Raw genomic sequence first — 19,586 nt, 5'->3', positions numbered from 1 at the left:
AGCGGGACGCCCCCCCCGCCGGCCAGGGCGCAGGCGCAGGCGCGCGAGGTGCGGCGGGGAGGGCGGCGGCGCCGGGCGCGGGAAGATGGCGGCGGCGGCGGTGGCGGCGGCGGCGGCGGCCGAGCAGGTCTGGGAGCCCCGCCGCGCTGGGGGCAGGAGGGCCCGGGGAGGCCTGTGGGGTCCGGCGTGGGGCCGGCCGGCGGAGGCCGCGGGCCGGGCCCCGGGGGGCGGAGCGGGCGGCAGGAGCTGTCCGCAACCCGGGATGCTGGCGAGGGCCGGGCGGCGCTGCGGGCAGGGGCTCCGGGTCGATGCGGGGAAGCAGGCGGCGGCTCTCGGCCTGGCCGCCTGCCCCTTGGCCGGGCTGAGGGAGGGTCGCCGCCTGAGGGGCGGGGAGGCGGCCGTGGCAGCCGGGAGCCTGCGCCAGGACGTGCCGGGGACGTGCCCGCGTCGGTGGCCCGCGAAGATGCTGGTAAAAATAGCCTCAGCCCCTGGGGGAGGCTCCCCTGACACCAGCCAAGAACCAGTCCGCTGTTGCCTGCGTGTCAGCTTGGGGCCACTGCTTGCGCCTGCCGTCCCCGGTATGCAGGCATCAGGTTTCTCCTCCCGCTTTGGTTTTGGAAATTTGGTCACCAGTTTGAAACTGCGTCCTGTCCAGTTGGTTTAAAATTGTTTTTTTTAATGCTCTATCAAGTATTTCCTGATCTGCATTGTAAACTGGTACCTTAGAGTAGTTTAAAAGACTATTTTCCCCCAAAAGCAAGCTATGCATATGCAGACACATGCATGCATGTATTACATATACATATCTATAGTTGCTAGGGTATTTTGTTGTAATAAAAATAATTTTCATAGTCACTTTTCCCCTTAACTGTTATTTCCCTTTACAAAACTATGATAGGATAGTTTCCTTTGAAAAAGTCTCATTCTGCAACATTTTTGAAAAAATAAATGTAAGTCAAGTTGCCAGCATTCTGTTCTCAGAAAAGACTTTCTTAACGACGTAATTGCTTTATATATCACTGGAACAGTCATTCTAAAGGACATAAAAAAGACTTGAAATCCACCTTCAAGGAACTTAAAGTCAGATTGCCAAATAAATGCAGAGAAATCAGCTGAGGGGGCAAGCTACAGATCATAACAATAAAATAAAATCTAAAGGAATGAGTGAAAGTAAAAGGAGACAAAGCTTCTTGGGGTTGTTGAGATTAAAATTGTTCTTTGGCTTTTCTGATTTCCTACCAGCTCTTGTTTTAGATGGTTCTTTTTTCATCCGCATCACCTATTGATGCTCTGGAGGCTCCACCAAGGTTCTCTTGTTGCTTTACACATAAACTGGGCAATCTGGTCTATTCCTTAGTTTCCACTTCAGAGTTAAACATTTATGTCTCCAGCCTGAACCGGATTTTCCACAGGCACCCCAAACTCAAAAATGTACAAAACTGGATTGCATCATACTTACCGTTAAAAGGGTTACAAACCATCCATTCACTTCGTTAACCTAGCTAGAATCTTGAGAGCTGGACCAGCTTAAGGGAGCACAGAAGGGACCTACACTTGGTTTCATGTTCTGCTGTCCCAGGTGTGATATTTGAACAAAGGGCCCCACATTTTCTTTTTCCTCCAGACTCCACACATTTTGTTAGCAGGTCTCTAGCTGGGAGTCATCTTAGATCCCCTCTGGGTCACACTCACAGCCAATCAATCACCAGGTTCTGTAGTTCTTCGTCTTAATGCCTCTCCCTATCTTCTCTTCATCTAAAGCTCAGTCAAGCCCTCCTTTGGACTCTTAGATAAACCTGATGTTGTTATCTTCATCTCTAAACTCTTCTGTTCCAGTTCATCTCATTTTGGTACATGACTTTGATTTTGCTGTAATGCCAATCTGATTGTATCACTAACCCATTTTAAATTTTCAGTAGTTCCCCATCACCTTCAGGATAAAGTCCATTGTTCTTGACAACTCGAGTACTTATGTCCATTCATTTACTGGCCCCTAACCATATCTCTGACCTTATTTTTTGCCCCATTTCGATACTCATCCTTTTCACCATCCACAGAAACTACCAAAGTTGATTTCACACTGAGATGACTTGTACTCAAAGTTTCCATGCTGTTCCCTCTGCCTGGAATGCCTTTCTCTGTGCTTTTTTTGCCTGGCTAACTCCTGTTTATCCTCCCAAGATGCAAACGAAATCTCAGCCTTTCTTAAAAACCTTCCCCTGATGTGCCTGCTTGCTGGGTAGAGCTACATTCCTCTTCTGTACCCTTTCAGCATTCTGTGCACTTGCTACCACTGCATTTGCCGTGTTAAACTGCCGTTGTTAGTGACCCGGTCTGTCTACTCTCCTGGCCTGTAAGGAAGTTCACTGAGGGTAGGTGCTATGTTTGGCTTGTCTTGATGATCCGGGGCATTTGGCATATAGTAACTCTTCAATAAGTTATAAATGTATCAAACTGAATAACAATGTACATGAATTGGCAGAGAAAAGAATGTATCCCAGGAGGGATCAAATTTGTCCTGTCTCTCTTTTATGTAGACCTTTATTCAAGCCCTGACTTTTAAATTGCCCATACTGCGTCTGTGAAAATTAGAGGAAAACATACCTCCCTTAAGGTATTCTGTACCTTCAGCCAAGAAGTATCAAAATGCATATTCCAGGGCGCCTGGGTGGCTCAGTTGGTTAAGCGACTGCCTTCGGCTCAGGTCATGATCCCAGGGTCCTGGGATCGAGTCCCGCATCGGGCTCCCAGCTCAGCAGGAAGCCTGCTTCTCCCTCTCCCACTCCCCCTGCTTGTGTTCCTGCTCTCACTGTCTCTGTCTCTGTCAAATAAATAAATAAAATCTTAAAAAAAAAAAAATAAGAAAACCTTTAAAAAAAAATGCATATTCCACTCTAGGAGGTCAGCGGTATCACTGTACCCTCACAGATGTTGTGCCTCATGCAGACACACAACCTACACAACACTCAACAACCTGTTGTGTGAAAAATCTGGTGAGTAGATGGAATTGTCTTCTATAGAGCCTTCTTTACTGCTTTGTGGAATTACAAAAATTGTATCTGCTGCATTACTCACAATGATTATTCGCGTCTCTTTCTATTTTCCATAAGCCCTTAACCAGCCTGCTACCTCTGCCACCATGATAAGATTCCAGTAGCCTTCTCCACTCTTTCTTGGCAGATGGCCTTGCCTTCCACATCCCAAAGAAAAAGAAGAATGTTTTCTCTCTTGAGTGTGAACTGTTTCATTGAAATGGGAGCCTATCCTTAAAGCTTATTCTTTTCTCATTTATTCTGTATCACTTTCTTTCCTGTTCCTAGAGGGTCTCATTTCCTACATTATCCTGCCCTGTTGTGAGATCTTTGGTCTTTGCCCCTCTTGGCATCTTTCCCTCTGCCATCAAACATACAAGTCTTTCCCCAAATTGGGGGGTGATGATGGTTACTAACAGCAACAACAAAAGTACAGTTTTCCTCTGACAGTACATAATTCTTTAGCTACAGTCTTCTCTTTTTCCTCTTTTCTCTTTCTGGACTGGAAAATAGATATATACATGTGGCATCTTTTCGGACTTACCAGCTTACCAATTTGCTACTCAGAGTTCGCCTTTGAAGGTTATAGAAGCACTTCTTGGCAAAGCAAGTTGAGCAACACTGCACATTCTTGGTTTTCTTACTATTCATTGTATTTCTCATTTTCTACTGTAGCTGCACATTTAAATTTTCCCAAGACTGTGTCCTTGGCTCTTTGTTCTCTTTCCTGTATGCTGTTTTTTACAGTAAACTGATGCTCTCTCATGGATTTAATTTACCTAGAGGCTAGGGACTCTCAAATCTGTATCTCTAGTCCTGACTGATCTAATACCCATTCCATCCTTCCCCTTGCCTTTGAGTCATGTGGTTATTTCTCATTTAGTTTAAGTGCAACATATGTAGACTCTTCTCCCTCCTCCATTCCCCGTATTTAGCTAGTCACCATTCAGTAAACTTGAGATTCTTTGAAGCTGGCTGCAGATTCAGTCAGCTCCTCTCACGAAGTATGTTTTTAACTTTTTTTTTTTTTTTTTTTGAGAGAGAGAGAATGAGAGACAGAGAGCATGAGAGGGAGGAGGGTCAGAGGGAGAAGCAGACTCCCTGCCGAGCAGAGAGCCCGATGCAGGACTCGATCCCGGGACTCCAGGATCATGACCTGAGCCGAAGGCAGTCGCTTAACCAACTGAGCCACCCAGGCGCCCTCACGAAGTATGTTTTTAACCTATCCTTTTTCATCCCGAGTTTAGGCCCTCATTACCTTGTTACCTCAAACCTCCATTACGACAACATCCCCAACAGCCTACTCACTGGTAGTCCTGTTTCCTCTCTCTCCTACAAACACCTACACATTTAGCACCCTGAAAAGTATGTCATTCCAGGGACTCCCAGTTAAACAGACAGAAAGACTAGAATTTGTACCCAGCAGTCCAAGAATTTTCTCAGCCTGCCCTACTTCTCCCTGCGTTGCCGGCTCTGGCCCACCTACTTTCTGTTTCTTGAAAACAAGTGTGAAGCCATCCTGCGTCTCCTCCCGTTGAACCCCACAGCATATATTGGCCATACTACTGATTCTGGCACCTGAACAGACCGAATACATTATTGCATTGCTAACTATTTTATACCCAAATCACATTTGTAATAGCTAGAGAATAAGGATCCTGTCCTATATTTCTTTAGTATTCCTATTTGTGGTATTAGTGTTTAAACATAAAATATTTAATAAATGCCTACTCAATAAATAAGTTTTCCCAGAGCTCTAAAATATATGTAAGTTGGGCAGAACCCATTTTGTGTTCATGAGGTATTACCAAAAATGTTATTCAACCATAGCCTAAGTTAGTGGTTCTCAAACTTTTTGGTCTCAGGTTATTTTTATGCCCTTAAAAGTTAACTGAGGGGGCACCTGGGTGGCTCAGTTGGTTAAGCGACTGCCTTCGGCTCAGGTCATGATCCTGGAGTCCCTGGATCGAGTCCCGCATCGGGCTCCCTGCTCGGCAGGGAGTCTGCTTCTCCCTCTGCCCTCTTCCCTCTCGTGCTCTCTCTCTCTCATTCTCTCTCAAATAAATAAATGAAATCTTTAAAAAAAATAAAAAAAAAAAAAGTTAACTGAGGATCCCAAAGAATTTTTGTTTATGTGGGTTATATTCATTGATATTTACCATATTAAAAATTAAACCTGAGAAAATTTGCAACACAGGAATACACAAGCACACATTCCGTTAGCTGTTAGAGCATTGATGCCATCACATGCAGTCATTTAGCCTCTGGAAAACTCCACTGAACATTCATGAGAGAAGGAGAGTAAGAAAGGTAAATAACATCTTGGTATTATTTTGAACATAGTTTGTACTCTCCAGGCTCCTGTAAGGGTTCAGGGGGCTTCTGCTGGTCTCCCCTGCCCATACTTTGAAAACTGCTGATCTAGGATAATGTTAGCTTTAGCCAATTGGGGTGATAAGTAGCAAAGTGTGTCAGCCTTTCCAAATTCTTTTCTTATAAATGAAAAAAAAAAATATATATATATATATATATGATATCTATCTATTTATTTATATATATATAAAATGAAACAAATCACTATAAATCATTAGTTAAAAAGAAGATGACCCACTGTGGAATGTATATGTCAACTCTTCCCCCAGATGAGCTAGCTGTACACTTTAGGGACACTGGGACTGTTCAAAGCAAAGGGTGGAAATGTGTTATCAAAGAGTCACACTAAAAGGTTCTTCTCCACTACCCCTCTAAGCATACTAATGTCCTGACTTGGAGCCTACAACTCAGCATGACTTAAAGTTTATTCATGGAAAATATGTCACTAATCAGTTCAGCTTTCTTTCATTAAGAATTTGCGCTTCATAAATAGGTGCATTGCAAAGAGTAGGTATGGCTGTTCCATGGTTTTGTATTTTGTTTTTAGCAAAGTTCCAATGGTCCTGTAAAGAAGTCCATGCGTGAGAAGGCTGTCGAGAGAAGGAACGTCAATAAGGAGCACAATAGTAATTTCAAAGCTGGATATATTCCAATTGATGAAGATCGCCTCCATAAAACGGGATTGAGAGGGAGAAAGGGCAATTTAGCCATCTGTGTCATTATCCTCTTGTTTATCCTGGCTGTCATCAATTTAATTGTAAGTATGTGGTACAGAATTTTCTTTTTTTTAATTACCATGGGGAATTTTTTAGTGAAATCATGGACTTTGTTTCTATAATTTCTTTTGAAACCCTCTTACTTTCTGCTTTTCTGTACATGTTTTATCCCTTACTAAGTTTTTTTAGATGCACAATCACCCTTCACAGTGTGTACAAAGAGCCCCTGACTTGCTTACTGTCCAAAATATTGTCTAACAGAATCCTGTTTTCCGAATTTCACACCCAAGAACACATTTTATCAGATGTTTCTTCTTCGGATATATACTTTGAAAAAAAACAGGAGATTCCATCTTTTACACACTTATAGAAAAGACCACTGGCCTTTTTTTAATTTATTATTAAAGTGTGGTTAACATACAGTGTTGTTATTAGTTTCAGGTGTACAACACAAGGGATTCGACAGTTCTATACATTACTCAGTGCTCACTGTAAGTGTAGTCACTATCTGTCACCATATAGTGTTATTACAACGTTATTGACTATATTCCCTATGCTGTACTTTGCATCTCTGTGACTTACTTTATAAGTCTGTGCCTCTTCTTATTGAGTTGTCATAAATGTGTTATATATTTTAAAAACCTAGTATGCTAGTATTACCATGTATTAATTTTATTTAATATATATATTCATGGAATATTCCCTTTAAAGGACTTAACTTTTGAAAGGGTAGAGTCAGCTAGGTAGAAGAGACCTTTGCCATCATGACTTTATTGCCTTCACCTCTCCTAAAAAATATAATCCTTTCTGTTTTCATTCAGCTTTGCCTAAATTTAGTCTTACCTCCTCAACCAGATTTTGAAATTGTAAACCCTTGTTTGACAGCAGAAGGTAATGTTTTGTAGTCTTAAGTCTCTGTTGTCAAAGAAGGAAAGGATCTGGTAGGCCAGTTTACACTAAAGTGCTGAAGACCCAGTATGTTGCCTTTTCCAAAGATACTTGCTTTTCTAAAGAAGAAGACTTAATCCAAGGTTGTAACTATCTGAGGGTTAAACTTGAACCCCTCTGGCATGTGTGTAGATGACATATTCAGAGGGTGGCTATTGGTATACTAATGACTGATGAACATGGGCTACAGTTCTAAAGTGATTCCATTTATTTTTATTTTTGACTTCTAATGCTTTTAAGCCAGTCCTTTATATTTTATGTACATCCAAAACGTTTGTGTCTAATTCTTCCCTTACATTGGAAAGAGCTGGTACTGTAAATAGTTTACTAGGAGCATATGTTCTGAATTTATCTTATTTTATACATTTTGTTGTTGTTGGAAACTTCTGGTTAAGATGGCAAAATGAAGACATTTTTATCCCCTTCCTCTTTAAAAAGCTCATCCGAAGGTGACAATGTCAAGAAACAGAAATATCTTGAAAGAACGTGAGAGGCAACCAAATCCTAAACCATAATATATGAAGACAAAAAAGCAGGAGGCGAAATGGCAGCTAACTTACCAGAGAAGAAACTGCTTCTGTGTGTTGGGGACGGGGCTACAGAGTGTGTTGGTGAAAGTGCCATGCAGAATCATCAGGAATGGAAATACAAGTACCATGAAAAGCAGGAGTGAGGCAGGAACTGAAACAGCTTTTTGAGAACCCTGTAGAAGGAGCCATGAGATCCCTAGCCTTCCTGTCCCTTCCAGCCAGCAGTTAGGCAACCTTGCCCCCTAGCCCCACACGGTATGTTATAGAAGGGAGAGGATTCTTCCTGTCTGAGAATGCTACGCAGAGGAGGGTAGGGATGGGTTTCCATGCTGGAAGCGGGGAAGTCTGAATCCTGAGCGCTGAGACTCCGTTTCCCAGATCTCTAGCTCTTTTCTCAGCCTCTGTCTCCAGCTCCCTGGCACCAGGCTTATGTCCTCCAGGCGAGAGATGAAATAGCCTGCCCTGGAGCAACCGAAGCATCTGGAGAAAAAACCTGTAGATACTGACACTTGGCAGGTCCCAGTGAAAAAGCCACCTAATCTCCTACCGTTTAGCCTGTCACAAGCCCCACCCCACACAGAGAACTTTCTGTGCACTTCTTTAAACCTCACTGTTAAATATGAACACTGAGTCACCAGGGATCAATGGATTTTTTGGGAAGCTCCCAGAATTGAAAAATGATGGAGACCAAAAACACACCAACCATGGGGAAAATAGGAATTCGGGGAGATAGAGAAAATACAATGAATGACAGAAAACTTAAAAAACTAAAACCAATATCTTCAGAGAAATGAGAGAATATTACATCCACAAAACAAGAGTAACATGCCATTAAAAAGGAGCAATTAAAGAATAAGGAAGAACTTGTAGAAATACATAAGAATGGATGGATAGATGGAGAGAGAAAGCGATTAGAAGATAAAGAAAAAGAACCCTTCCAGAAAGGTCAACAGAATTAAAGAATCAATCCAGGAAGTGTCACATTCTGTTAATAGGAGTTTCAGAAAGAGATAAGAAAGAACACTGGGGAGAAAGTTATCAAATAAATGAACCAAGAAAATTTCCTAGAACAGATTGAAAACTACCATTCTGGGTCCAGTGTCATGCATGAAAAAGAATCACACCAAGGCCATTCCTGTGAAATTTAAGAAAACTGGGGATAAAGAGAAGATCCTAAAATCTTCCAGAGGAAAAATAGAAACAGGTTATGTATGAAGAATACAACAAAATCAGAGGCGTTGGACCTCTCAAATGCAGCCCTACAAACCAGACAGCAAGACAGCAAGGGCCTTCAAAATTCAGAGAGAAAGTAACACCAAACCTAGAAATGTCTATCAAGCTAGACTATTAATCAAATGTGAGGGCTTATGTGGACATTTTTTAACCATGCACACTCAAAATTTCCTTCATACGTATTCCTTCTAAGGAGGCCACTGGAGGAGGTGCTCACCGCAAGAAGGCACTAACTCCCAGAAAGCTGAAGGTAGGGATGCAGGAAACTGGGTATCCAGCGCGAGAGAAAGACAGAAGGAAACTCCAGCATGAAAGCAAAGGAGAAGTTCGCAGTTACAGCTGTGTCGCAGACGCAGGGGGAACAGTCCAGATTGGAGCAAGAAGACCAGAGTTCCAACAAGCTTTCCTGAGAGAAAAAAATAGAACTCATAGAATAAACTATCTGAGAGGTTTGGACTCTGAGAACCTTTTACTGAGTGTCATTTTATAGAAACATTGGAGGTTTTGAAAAGATTCAGTCGGGTTTTCAAAGAAACTAAGCAAATGTGGTCCAGTGCTAAAGAAAGACAAATATGAAACTCTAAGAGACGCAGAGTACAAGAAAGGAAGTGCTCTCTTAGTTACAGTATTTGGCTTAGCAGTGAACAGTACTTACATGGTTGCAATACTAAAATACTGAACCTGGGTCTTGCCAGCACTTGAGATGGGAGCCGGGGGAGAAGAAATATAAATGAGATAAATTCTCATCTGCTAAAGTAGGAAATTAATAGATAAAACCTCAAATTGATGAGTGAGGAAATAATATATCACTTAAAAATCTGGAATAAATTCTAAATGAAATACCTAAAATTGTTGTAAGTGGCTGTTGCCAGACAAGATGTGGAGAGAGCAGAAGAAATAAGAAACTGCTCTTTTAGCACTTTTTGACTTTTAGCTATTTGCCTGTAATACCTTGATAAAAATAAAATGGGTTTTGTTTATAAGTGGAAAACCAACTGATGTGTTCAAATCACTCATGAGACATCTTCACTGATGAGACATCTTAAGGAATTTTAATCCTTTGGCAATTACCTTTTCTGTTTGTTTTCTAATTATGTTAAATGTATGTTACCTATTAGCAGGGGTCTTGTTTTCTATTTTAGATAACACTTGTTATCTGGGCTGTGATTCGCATCGGACCAAATGGCTGCGACAGTATGGAGTTTCATGAAAGTGGCCTGCTTCGTTTTAAGCAAGTGTCTGACATGGGAGTTATACATCCTCTTTATAAGAGCACCGTAGGAGGAAGGCGAAATGAAAACTTGGTTATCACTGGCAACAACCAGCCTGTAAGTTACCATATCAGTTGAGGGACATTAGAGAAAAATTCTTTGTAAAAACCTAGAGTTGATTATTGGAAATGGGTATTTTTCTTGAGAGAATATTCACAAGCATATTTAATAATATTGTTGGTCTTATAATCTGTTAATATTACATGCTTTCTTAATATCTTAATATGGTAGTAGCATTTTCTGTAATAGATTAATTACTCTAAGAATAGAGTGTTCTCTTTATCCTCCATGCAAGGTAACCAGCAAACAAAGGTTGGAATACCCTGTACTTTCTGGGAGTCTAGAAGGGAATATGCCAGTCGGGTCAGTGGCAGCCCATGCCAAGTGGCTGCCGTAACATAGGTTCTCAATGGACTAGAACCCCAAGGAGGTAATCTTACCATCCCCTGCCCATCTTAGGTCCAGGTCTGTCTATATGTCCTATTGTGACCCATGGATTTGTGCAGAGTAGTGTAAGCAAACAAGCGTATAAACCCTCATGTGAAAGAACTCTTTTCCCAAGTAGATAGAGAGGGGACAGACAGATGCAGTGAAAATTATTTGAAGTTAGTCTGTTATTATAAAGTGTTTTTGATAATGTTCTTGATGAATTTTGGATGCTGTCTCCTTTGAAAACATATTCATGATAAAGTGTTTTCCTGAAGATTGTTTTTCAGCAAGGGACAACAAAGCTCAGTGTAGAAAAGAACAAAACTTCTATTACAAGTGACATTGGTATGCAGTTTTTTGACCCAAGGACTCAGAATATCTTATTCAGCACAGACTATGAAACTCACGAGTTTCATTTGCCAAGTGGAGTGAAAAGTCTGAATGTTCAAAAAGCATCTACTGAAAGGGTATGATTTATTTTGTTTACTTTATTAATGGAAGAGAATTACAGTCTAAAGTTACAAAGCGGGTGGGGAGTTTTGCTGTTTTATAGTGATGTGAAAGAATAAATTCTGGAATAGTGGGGAGGATTGATTAATTCTAGATTTGTCATCTGATCATTATCAAGTCACGTCTCTCTATCTCAACACCTATAAAATGTGACTGAAAACACTTGCCTTTCATATTCCATGGCTGAAACTCCTGTTCCTCTGTCTCTGATAATAATTCTCACTTTAATTTAGAAACGCTTTTTATTACTTTTTTTTTAATTTTCAGATTACCAGCAATGCTACTAGTGACTTAAATATAAAAGTTGACGGGCGTGCTATCGTGCGTGGAAATGAAGGTGTATTCATTATGGGGAAAACCATTGAATTTCACATGGGTGGTAATATGGAGTTAAAGGCAGTAAGTATTTCTTAAGAATTTTAGAGAATTATTAGATTCTTGAGCACATAAATCTATATGTGGAATAGTATACACTTATTAAAAATGGTAATGTAGTTGTATATTTTTTGACATGGAAAGATGTTCAAAATGCACTTTAAAGTGAAAGAAAGTTACAGTTTGTGAAATATCTCATTTTCATTTTTCAATACATATGTACGTTTATAAAAACCTGGAAGGGTATGCCAAAATGTCAACAATGGTTGGCTGTGGGTAGCAGGATAACAGATGACTTTAATTTTATTTTTCTTTCTGCTTGCCTCTTGTTTTCTAAAAAAATTTTTATAACATGATACCTATATTATTTTAAAAGGCAAAAATAAATTTCCAAAATTCTGGAAGAATTCTCAAAGTAAGAATTATCATAGGAAGTATCCATTCCCTGAAGTTGTTGGAGTTTTTTTTAATTAAAGATTTTTCATGCCCTTTCCTGAGTTTTATACCTAGCTATGTGAAAATCAATTAGCAAATGTATAAAATGTATTTTATTTACCCATCTATTATTAACTGCAAAGGAAAATGATTTTGCCTTTATTATAGCTATTGAAAAGTGAAGCTTTGTCCTTCACAGATTATATCTGAACTTCAGTAGGTAACATATCTCATATAAGGGAGCCAGAAATCCAAAAACGGTTTACCTGCTCACAGTTTTGATCAAAGCATATTTATTCAAAATGTCTTTGGCCACCTGCTATATGCCGCTTAACTAAAGCTAATTAAATTTATTTTACCCAAGCATCATATATGACAAAAATAAACTTAAATCTAAGGACTTGTAAAATAATTATTTCTTTTATTTAAATTTAATTTAATTTAGAAAAAATAAGCTTTAAAAAATTAAGTTTTCCATTTTCATAAATAGCTTTCTCCTCTAAAACACATATTACAATTTCTAAATAATAAAGATAAACATAAATGTGTTTCTTGCCAGAAACTCAATAGCAATACTGAGTATTTTTTGCATGTATTATAGTTAGAAGCCATTCCTCTGAGAGAATAGTGTTGAAGAACGGCCACAGTGGGGCTATTCTTCTCAGCACTGGAAACTCAAAGAAGCAAGAGGTGTGATAGATTTGCATATAGCCATTAGCAAGTTACCTAAATCTTTTCTTTCTTTCTACCTGAAAATTCTGTCTGTTGATAGGGGAAATATTAAGATACTTTGAAATACATATACATTCATACCAGTTTCTCCACAGTTAAAGAAAAACAAGCCCACGGTACTGAAAAGATAATTAGCTTTATAATCCAGTTAATATCAGTGGCTAGCTTCTAAGTGTATAGCTAATTATTTAAAAAAAAATTTTTTTTTTAATTTTATCAAACGCATTTAAAGAAATAACTGCTCTCGCAATTTAAAGAAAGTGAAATTAAATGACCACAAGATGGCAATATTGGAACAAAATTTCAAACTTCATCACTTAAGGATTCTGTTTATTCCATATGCATAATAACACTACATAGTCAAGTAGCTATTTCCATTTCTTCAAACCCAACTTTGTCTTATTGCTTTGAATGCCTTCTATAACCTGATGACTCTCAAATTTGGAACTCCTGCTTTAATCTCTCCTCTGAACTAAGACTCACATACCCAGATGACTTTGTACCTTCTCCACTCCAGTGCATAATAGGCATCTCAAATTCAACAAGTCCAAAATCTTCATACCCTCCCTCTCTCCCCAGATATGCCTTTCTTTCAGTGTTCCCATCTTGTTAAATGGTGCCCATCAGTCCATCAGAAAAGCCTTCTGGCTCTACCTTCAAAAGATAAGAGTCTGGCTGCTTCTCATTGCCTCCACCACCACCACCGATGGTATAAACCACCAACCACATCCTACTGCACTGTTGGAACAGCTTTCTAAATGGTGAATGCTTCCTCATTCGCCCCTGTAGTCAGTTCTCTATACAGCAGCCGGAGTGATCCTTTCTCAGAGATCACATCACTTCCACATTCAGATCCCTCCAAATGGCTTCTCATCTAATTGGGGATAAAACTCAAAGTCCATTCCCTTCCCTAACATGTCTGGCCCTGAGTTATTTTTTTGACTCATCTACCAGTCGACTCCCTTGTGCTCTCTGCTTTAGCCGCACTGGCTTCTACAGGTTCCTCGAACACTAGCACATCTTCACACGGGGGCTTTTGCGTGTATTGGGTCCTCTGCCCAAAGGGCCCTTCCCCAGTTGCCCACATGGCTTACTCATATCAGCCAGTTTCCACTGCACTGTGACCTTACCAGAGAGGCCTTCCCTGACCACCCTATGTAAACAGAGCCCTTGCCTGGTCACTCTCTCTCTGCTTACCTTTTTTCCTCCAGTGATGTTTTATTTATTTTACCTGTTCACGTGTTTATTGTCTGCCCCTCCCCATTAAAATGTCAACTGTATGAGAACTCAGACTTAGCTCTCTGTTGATTGCTATATCCTCAGCACCTAAAATAGTATCTAGCACATAGTAGACATTGAATAATTATTTTTTGAATGAGTGAAAAGAAGAACAGGAAAGAGGGAGGAAAGAAGGGAGAGCCAGACTTAGGAGTTCCCCCCCAAAAAGGGCCTACAGTTCAAGAATGTTCCTGAAACGGTGGGCTTGAAGAAGAGAACCTTGAGGTGGTTTTCTTTGAGTGCCTGGTCTTCAGAATTATCTGGTTTGAATCTTCATTTGTGGTGTTGTAAAAACATTAGAAATTAGGGCGCCTGGGTGGCTCAGATGGTTAAGCGTCTGCCTTCGGCTCAGGTCATGATCCCAGTGTCCTGGGATCGAGTCCCACATCGGGCTCGCTGCTCCTTGGGAGCCTGCTTCTCCCTCTGCCTCTCTCTCTCTCTCTGTCTCTCATGAATAAATAAATAAAATCTTTAAAAAAAAAAACATTAGAAATTAAAATTAATTTTCTGTAGGAGAAAAACAGTCTTTTTCTTTTCATCATCAGAAACCTACCAGTCACTAACTTTGTAAAAACTCTCTTAGGAAGTAACAAATGAAAATTCTCTGTCTTACGTACTTAGGAATTTTGATATAATTTTAATGAAGTGTGTTATAACTATTGATACACTTTATGAGCTAAAGAGGTCACTAGTTGAATCTTGACACTGGTTTTGTTTTCTTTGTTGTTGTTTTGGTCATGACTTTACTGTTTTTTACTACCTATTTTTCTTGTTAATATTCTAAGTTTTTCTTATTAATTTTGTTCTGTCACCACTTGTGGAGGTAAATAAATCATGCCATTATTCTCCTAATAGGAAAACAGCATCATCCTAAATGGAACTGTGATGGTTAGCACAAGTCGCCTACCTGGTTCCTCCAGTGGAGACCAGTTTGGGACTGGCGAGTGGGTGCGGTACAAGCTCTGTGTGTGTGCGGACGGAACGCTCTTCAGGGTACAAGTAACAGGCCAGAACATGGGCTGCCAGATCTCAGACAACCCCTGTGGAGACACTCGCTAAAGGAACCCGGGACTTCAGCCGTGTGTTCAAAGCCTGGCTTGACTGCTTTTAAGAGTGTGCATGCAAGTCATGTTTTTAGAGAGTTTGCAATAACTCTCATTTTATCTACAGAGCACTACTGTATCTATTATATAATCTCCATATTTAAAAGAGCTCTCAGAGAGCCTAAATTTTAATACATTTCGTTAAGTTGCACTGATCTTCAAATTACAGTTCTAAAGTAATTATCAGAAGTGAATACAAGCAAAATTAATCTTTAAAGAAGTGTTTTTAAAATCCTGCTGTTCCTTGTCTAAAGGATAAAGGGCTGAAGCAACTGTTTAGACTTGCTATAAGTAAATTTTGGTACCTAATGGAGATACACCCACTTAAGATGTTTGAAAGGTACTCCATTAATAAATGTTACATGCTCCGTCTTTGGGCTTCTAAGAGAAAAGACAGATTTTTAGTGCATTAATTTTCAGCTGTATTCTCAGTGCAAGTGAAGTCATTAAAGAACTTCACATATGTGAGCTGGTAAGAAACTATGGTTTCTTAGTTTTGCACTAGGATGAAAATACTCTAATAGAATAGATTTTACTTTAATAGAATTTACTTGTTAAATATTGATGAATACGAAGTGTTCACAATGTGGTAGAAATTGAAACACCATCCCAGCTTCAACTGTTAAATCCTGACGACAGCTGAGCATCTGACACATCCTAGGCACTGTCCCAGGCGCTGCATCTGTAACGTCACTGATTCTCACCACAGCTCTGGATGTAGGTGTTACTATCCCAGTGTTTCCCCTTAGGAAACTGAGGATCGGAGAAGTTAAGAAACTTACCTAATGTCACATAGGAAATAGCTGGCCGGGTTGGGATTGGAACTTGCATGTGATTCAAACCTAAATGTACCTGCTTCCAAATACTGTGTTCTTTTTACTATCTGCACAGAAATCTTAATATTTAAAAGTCTAGAAAAATGAACAGAGACTAATTCAAACTTACCTAAGCAGATAAGAATCAAATAAAACAGCCATGCTTACTCTAGTTAAAAAAAAAAATCAGTCTCATGTCAAAAAAAAAAATGTCCAACTTCTGTCAGGTTTTAAACTAGCTTAAGCCAATTCCAAAATATTATACTATAGAGAAGTCAAATTAGCCTACTTGTAGGTTACTGCAGTGTCATAACTGAAGGGGTTTGGCACCTGGGAATGCCTGAATTGGGTAAAAGGGTCACTAAGATATTTATACCCTCAGGCCTCAGGGCAACACAGTGAGAAGTGGGAGGCCATGGCCCCAGGCAAGTCTGTGGGCTGGGAATGGCTGGTAGTTCACCCCAGTGTGCCATTCAAATAGCACCCATTGCAGTGTGCACCAGGCCTTGAACAAAGCTGGGCCGCACTGCTGTAAAGGGTGCTGATACAGAAAATTAATCTTTAAGTAACTTTTGAGTAAGTATGAGAACTGATCTCTGCTCCTCATATCACAATCCCATTGTGATTTACAACCCTCAAGCCAGTTGATTTTTAATGTATTTTATATTTGACTTAAAAGGAACTCTGGTATTATTAATCACACACAGAGCATCAGGGGCCGAGTTTTCAAAATAGTTTTGCTGTAAAATAAGCAGTAGAGATAAATCATAAGCCCCACTCTGCATTCAAGTAGAACAGCATTCTGTCGTGGCCACTTTGAACTGTGTAGATAAGAAAATCAAGACAAAAAATTTGCATTCAATCTAGTCACAGTTCTCTCTGATAGAATAACCACATGCCTTAGAGATTATGAATAGTCATTAAAGTGTACTAAAAGATATCGACTTACTATATAATACAGAGTACAGTTTTTAAATGAAGGAAAAAAGTGAACTTTTTTTTTAATTTAAATTCATTTAGCCAACTTACAGTACATCATTAGTTTCAGATGTAGTGTTTAATAATTTATCAGTTGCATATAACACCCATTGCTCATCACATCACGTGCCCTCCTTAATGCCCATTACCCAAAAAGTGAACTTTATGACCTGAGTGTTACTGTTGTGATATTCAGATCTTATTTGAATATATTCAGTGTCATTTCATATTTGATGTTCAGAAAAATCCATTGGAATTTTCATTCACATGCTTAGTATATTTTAATTTTACATTCTTGTCTGCTCTATTTAGATTTGTTTTGAAAGTCTCTTTAAATATTTTTGCAAAAGTCACAAGACACTACAAAGTATTATTTATTGAATATAATTCACAAAGCAATCTATTTTTACTCCTCCTTGAAAAATACTTGTGTTTTTGATACACCTCCATTAAGTGCTTTTAACATGAGAGGGTATTTTGATGTTTTTATAGAACTGATTGTAAAGGTAACAGGTATAGTATTTTAGGACACTTTGCAGGTAGCCCTTGCCTTTTCACTGAGATGTAGACCTGGAAAACTCACTGGAAATGAGATCAAGAACAAACCGTCCATTTCACTTGTGATCTATTTTGCATAATGGAAAAGCTTCAGCTCCTCATTCTCACCACCAGGTGGTATTTTTCAAAAACCAAAAGGTTAACTTTGCCTCTTCTGGTTGTTCATCCCCTGCATTGAGCACTGATAGGAAAAGCAGCAGACTTGGGAAAGTAGATAAAGACAGGCTCTCAGGAGAGGGGGGTAGATATATGCTTGTTTAAATAACCACAGTACTTTAGAGATAGGTTGCAATGACAAGGGAGACAAATGAAATAAAAGCAAAGTATTTCAGAAACCGTCCAATGGGCAGCTAGGAAAATGCAGACAACACAAGGGAGGGGCTGCCTATATATAGTCTGCAAGATTTAAAAATATCCTTATTTGTATTCTTTTTGCATTATGAAAAAAATGAAATAAATTTTGTGTGATAGTTCTGATGATGAAAGGTGGAAATTCTACCTAGCTTTGAACGAATTTTTTTAAGAAGATAAGAACGTTATGGTGCTAAACTTAACAAAAAAGAGACCATTGAAATGCTGATAATTTTAGTAGTCTTTTAAAAAGTGTTGACACGAGGCCCTATAGCTTGGGGGTTAGAACACTGGTCCTGTAAAAAGTATTGAGGGGGCAAAGACTACAAATTATGCCATTCAAAAACCTATAACTCTGTTTCGGACTGCTACCCTGAGTGTCAGTTAACTCAGTTTGTAATAACTATTAATGATCTCTGTTTACAATAAAGATTCTGTAAATTGTTTGCTGTTGATTTTTTAATGGTTAAAATTCTAGCAGGTTTCTACTTAATCATACAAACATGATGAATTTATAGCTTGAGAATACTTAAATGCATTGGTGTTTATGTAGTCTGTCTGGAATCCTGGAGCTCATAGCTCGAAGCTGTACAGTTCCTGTTTGGATAGTCCTACCCTCTGTGCATTGCAGACTCTCTCTAGTGGCTCCTCCCTTCGTGTCCCAGGGGAATGTGCACACTGTCACTGTGGCAAGAGGCCAGAGCCCGGAAGATGAAAGGGCAAAGGTTTGCCAAGGGCAGGCAGGCTCCAAGGGTGGATGGGTGGAGCCTCAAAGGCTCAGGTCTGAATCCCCACCTGGCTAGATCCAGACAGACCCACTTGAAAACTGCCTGAGGACCTAAGGTATGCCTTAGAAACTGTTACTGTTATGGTGTTCTTCCTACATCTTATCAAACATACCTTCTTCTGCTTTCTTCCTATTGTTTTAACTTCTCTTTTATGGAAGAATGGCCTCTTGATTTCTGCCGTACTTTGTTTTTTCTACAGCCTTCCCCCTATCTCTCTCACTCTGACACACACACCTTCAATATCTCTAACTGCTTCCTCATACTTAGGCTTGAATGTGTCCATTTAAAGACTGACATTTTACCTAATTGTTTCCAATTTCCTTAGAAAATTTTCTGGGGTTCTTAGGGGTTCTTTACCTAGTACATAAAAGTTTGTAGTATACATAATTTTTCTTTACAAATCAATGTATTTCATTTTAGGACATAAAATTATCCTTATATAGCTTTTTTGAACTCCAATTTATTAGTTAATGTATAAATCTCTTCAACTTAAAAAGAACCAGGTCAATGAAAATCTTTAACTTATGCCCCCGGAAGTATTTTTCAGTCATACGTTTCTCTTCAATACTGCAAAGTAACGTGCCTGTGAATGATGACTATATTTTTTGGTTGTTCATATCGTTACATTAACTTGGTGTATACAATTGTATTTACAATGACTGCAGCTTTGCATATAGAAACAAATACCTTTCTGGCTGCAATTAATTCAACTTCTGGTATTGTGTAAGAGGCCCACTGTAAAAATAAATCACTCCTCCATGCTGCAGGGCACCATGTGTACCTGGATTTGGGTGCTCTTCAAAATGTAGGAGAATTGACCTTGTATGAAACCAAAGTTTAAAAGTTACATGTTAAATTTCATTCACTCCATGCATTTATTCATCCAAACAGCATAGCCCTGGGACAGACTGCAGAGTATTGAAAATATAAAACATGAGGAGAAGGGGGAGGCATTTTATATAGTTCTTATAGTCATCACTTAAAAAAATTAAGCAAGAGTCTTGTGAATGGAACTCTATATGTATAAATTTTCCACATATATATATATATAAATTTTCCACATATATATATATATAAATTTTCCATATATATATATCTGGAAATATATGAAATATATATATTTGGAAAACA

General features: G+C 39.3%; 2 protein-coding genes across 3 annotated transcripts in view; both read left to right on the top strand.

Annotated features, from left to right (window-relative positions):
* The first annotated feature begins 27 nt into the window (after window positions 1-27).
* Window positions 28-18,113, top strand: SGCB (sarcoglycan beta). The gene is made up of 6 exons (XM_045881171.3): window positions 28-127; window positions 5,953-6,162; window positions 9,975-10,160; window positions 10,808-10,999; window positions 11,310-11,441; window positions 14,718-18,113. Exons 1-6 carry the CDS (start codon window positions 86-88, stop codon window positions 14,919-14,921), a joined length of 966 nt encoding a protein of 321 aa, XP_045737127.1. The 5' UTR covers window positions 28-85; the 3' UTR covers window positions 14,922-18,113.
* LRRC66 (leucine rich repeat containing 66) overlaps window positions 11,310-19,586 on the top strand; it is a 46,480-nt gene continuing 38,203 nt past the window's right edge. For both annotated transcript variants that reach the window (XR_010409395.1, XM_045881172.3), the window contains exon 1: window positions 11,310-11,441. The gene's annotated coding sequence lies outside the window, so the exon portion shown is untranslated. The remainder of the gene's footprint in view (window positions 11,442-19,586) is intronic.

The sequence above is a fragment of the Mirounga angustirostris genome, unplaced genomic scaffold, assembly GCF_029215605.1.
Source record: "Mirounga angustirostris isolate CCGP_5_RB_7025 unplaced genomic scaffold, mMirAng1.0.hap1 SCAF_2, whole genome shotgun sequence".
NCBI classification, from domain to species: Eukaryota; Metazoa; Chordata; class Mammalia; order Carnivora; family Phocidae; genus Mirounga; species Mirounga angustirostris.
Note: the sequence above shows the minus strand (reverse complement) of the source record. Positions and strands in the feature narration are given on the sequence as shown.

Excerpts from the sequence above, each read along its gene's own strand:
- SGCB (XM_045881171.3), top strand. The coding sequence starts at position 86 with ATGGCGGCGGCGGCGGTGGCGGCGGCGGCGGCGGCCGAGCAG. Across the intron at positions 10,161-10,807 it reads TCACTGGCAACAACCAGCCT|ATTGTTTTTCAGCAAGGGAC; the intron begins GTAAGTTACCAT and ends GTTTTCCTGAAG. Across the intron at positions 11,442-14,717 it reads GTAATATGGAGTTAAAGGCA|GAAAACAGCATCATCCTAAA; the intron begins GTAAGTATTTCT and ends TTCTCCTAATAG.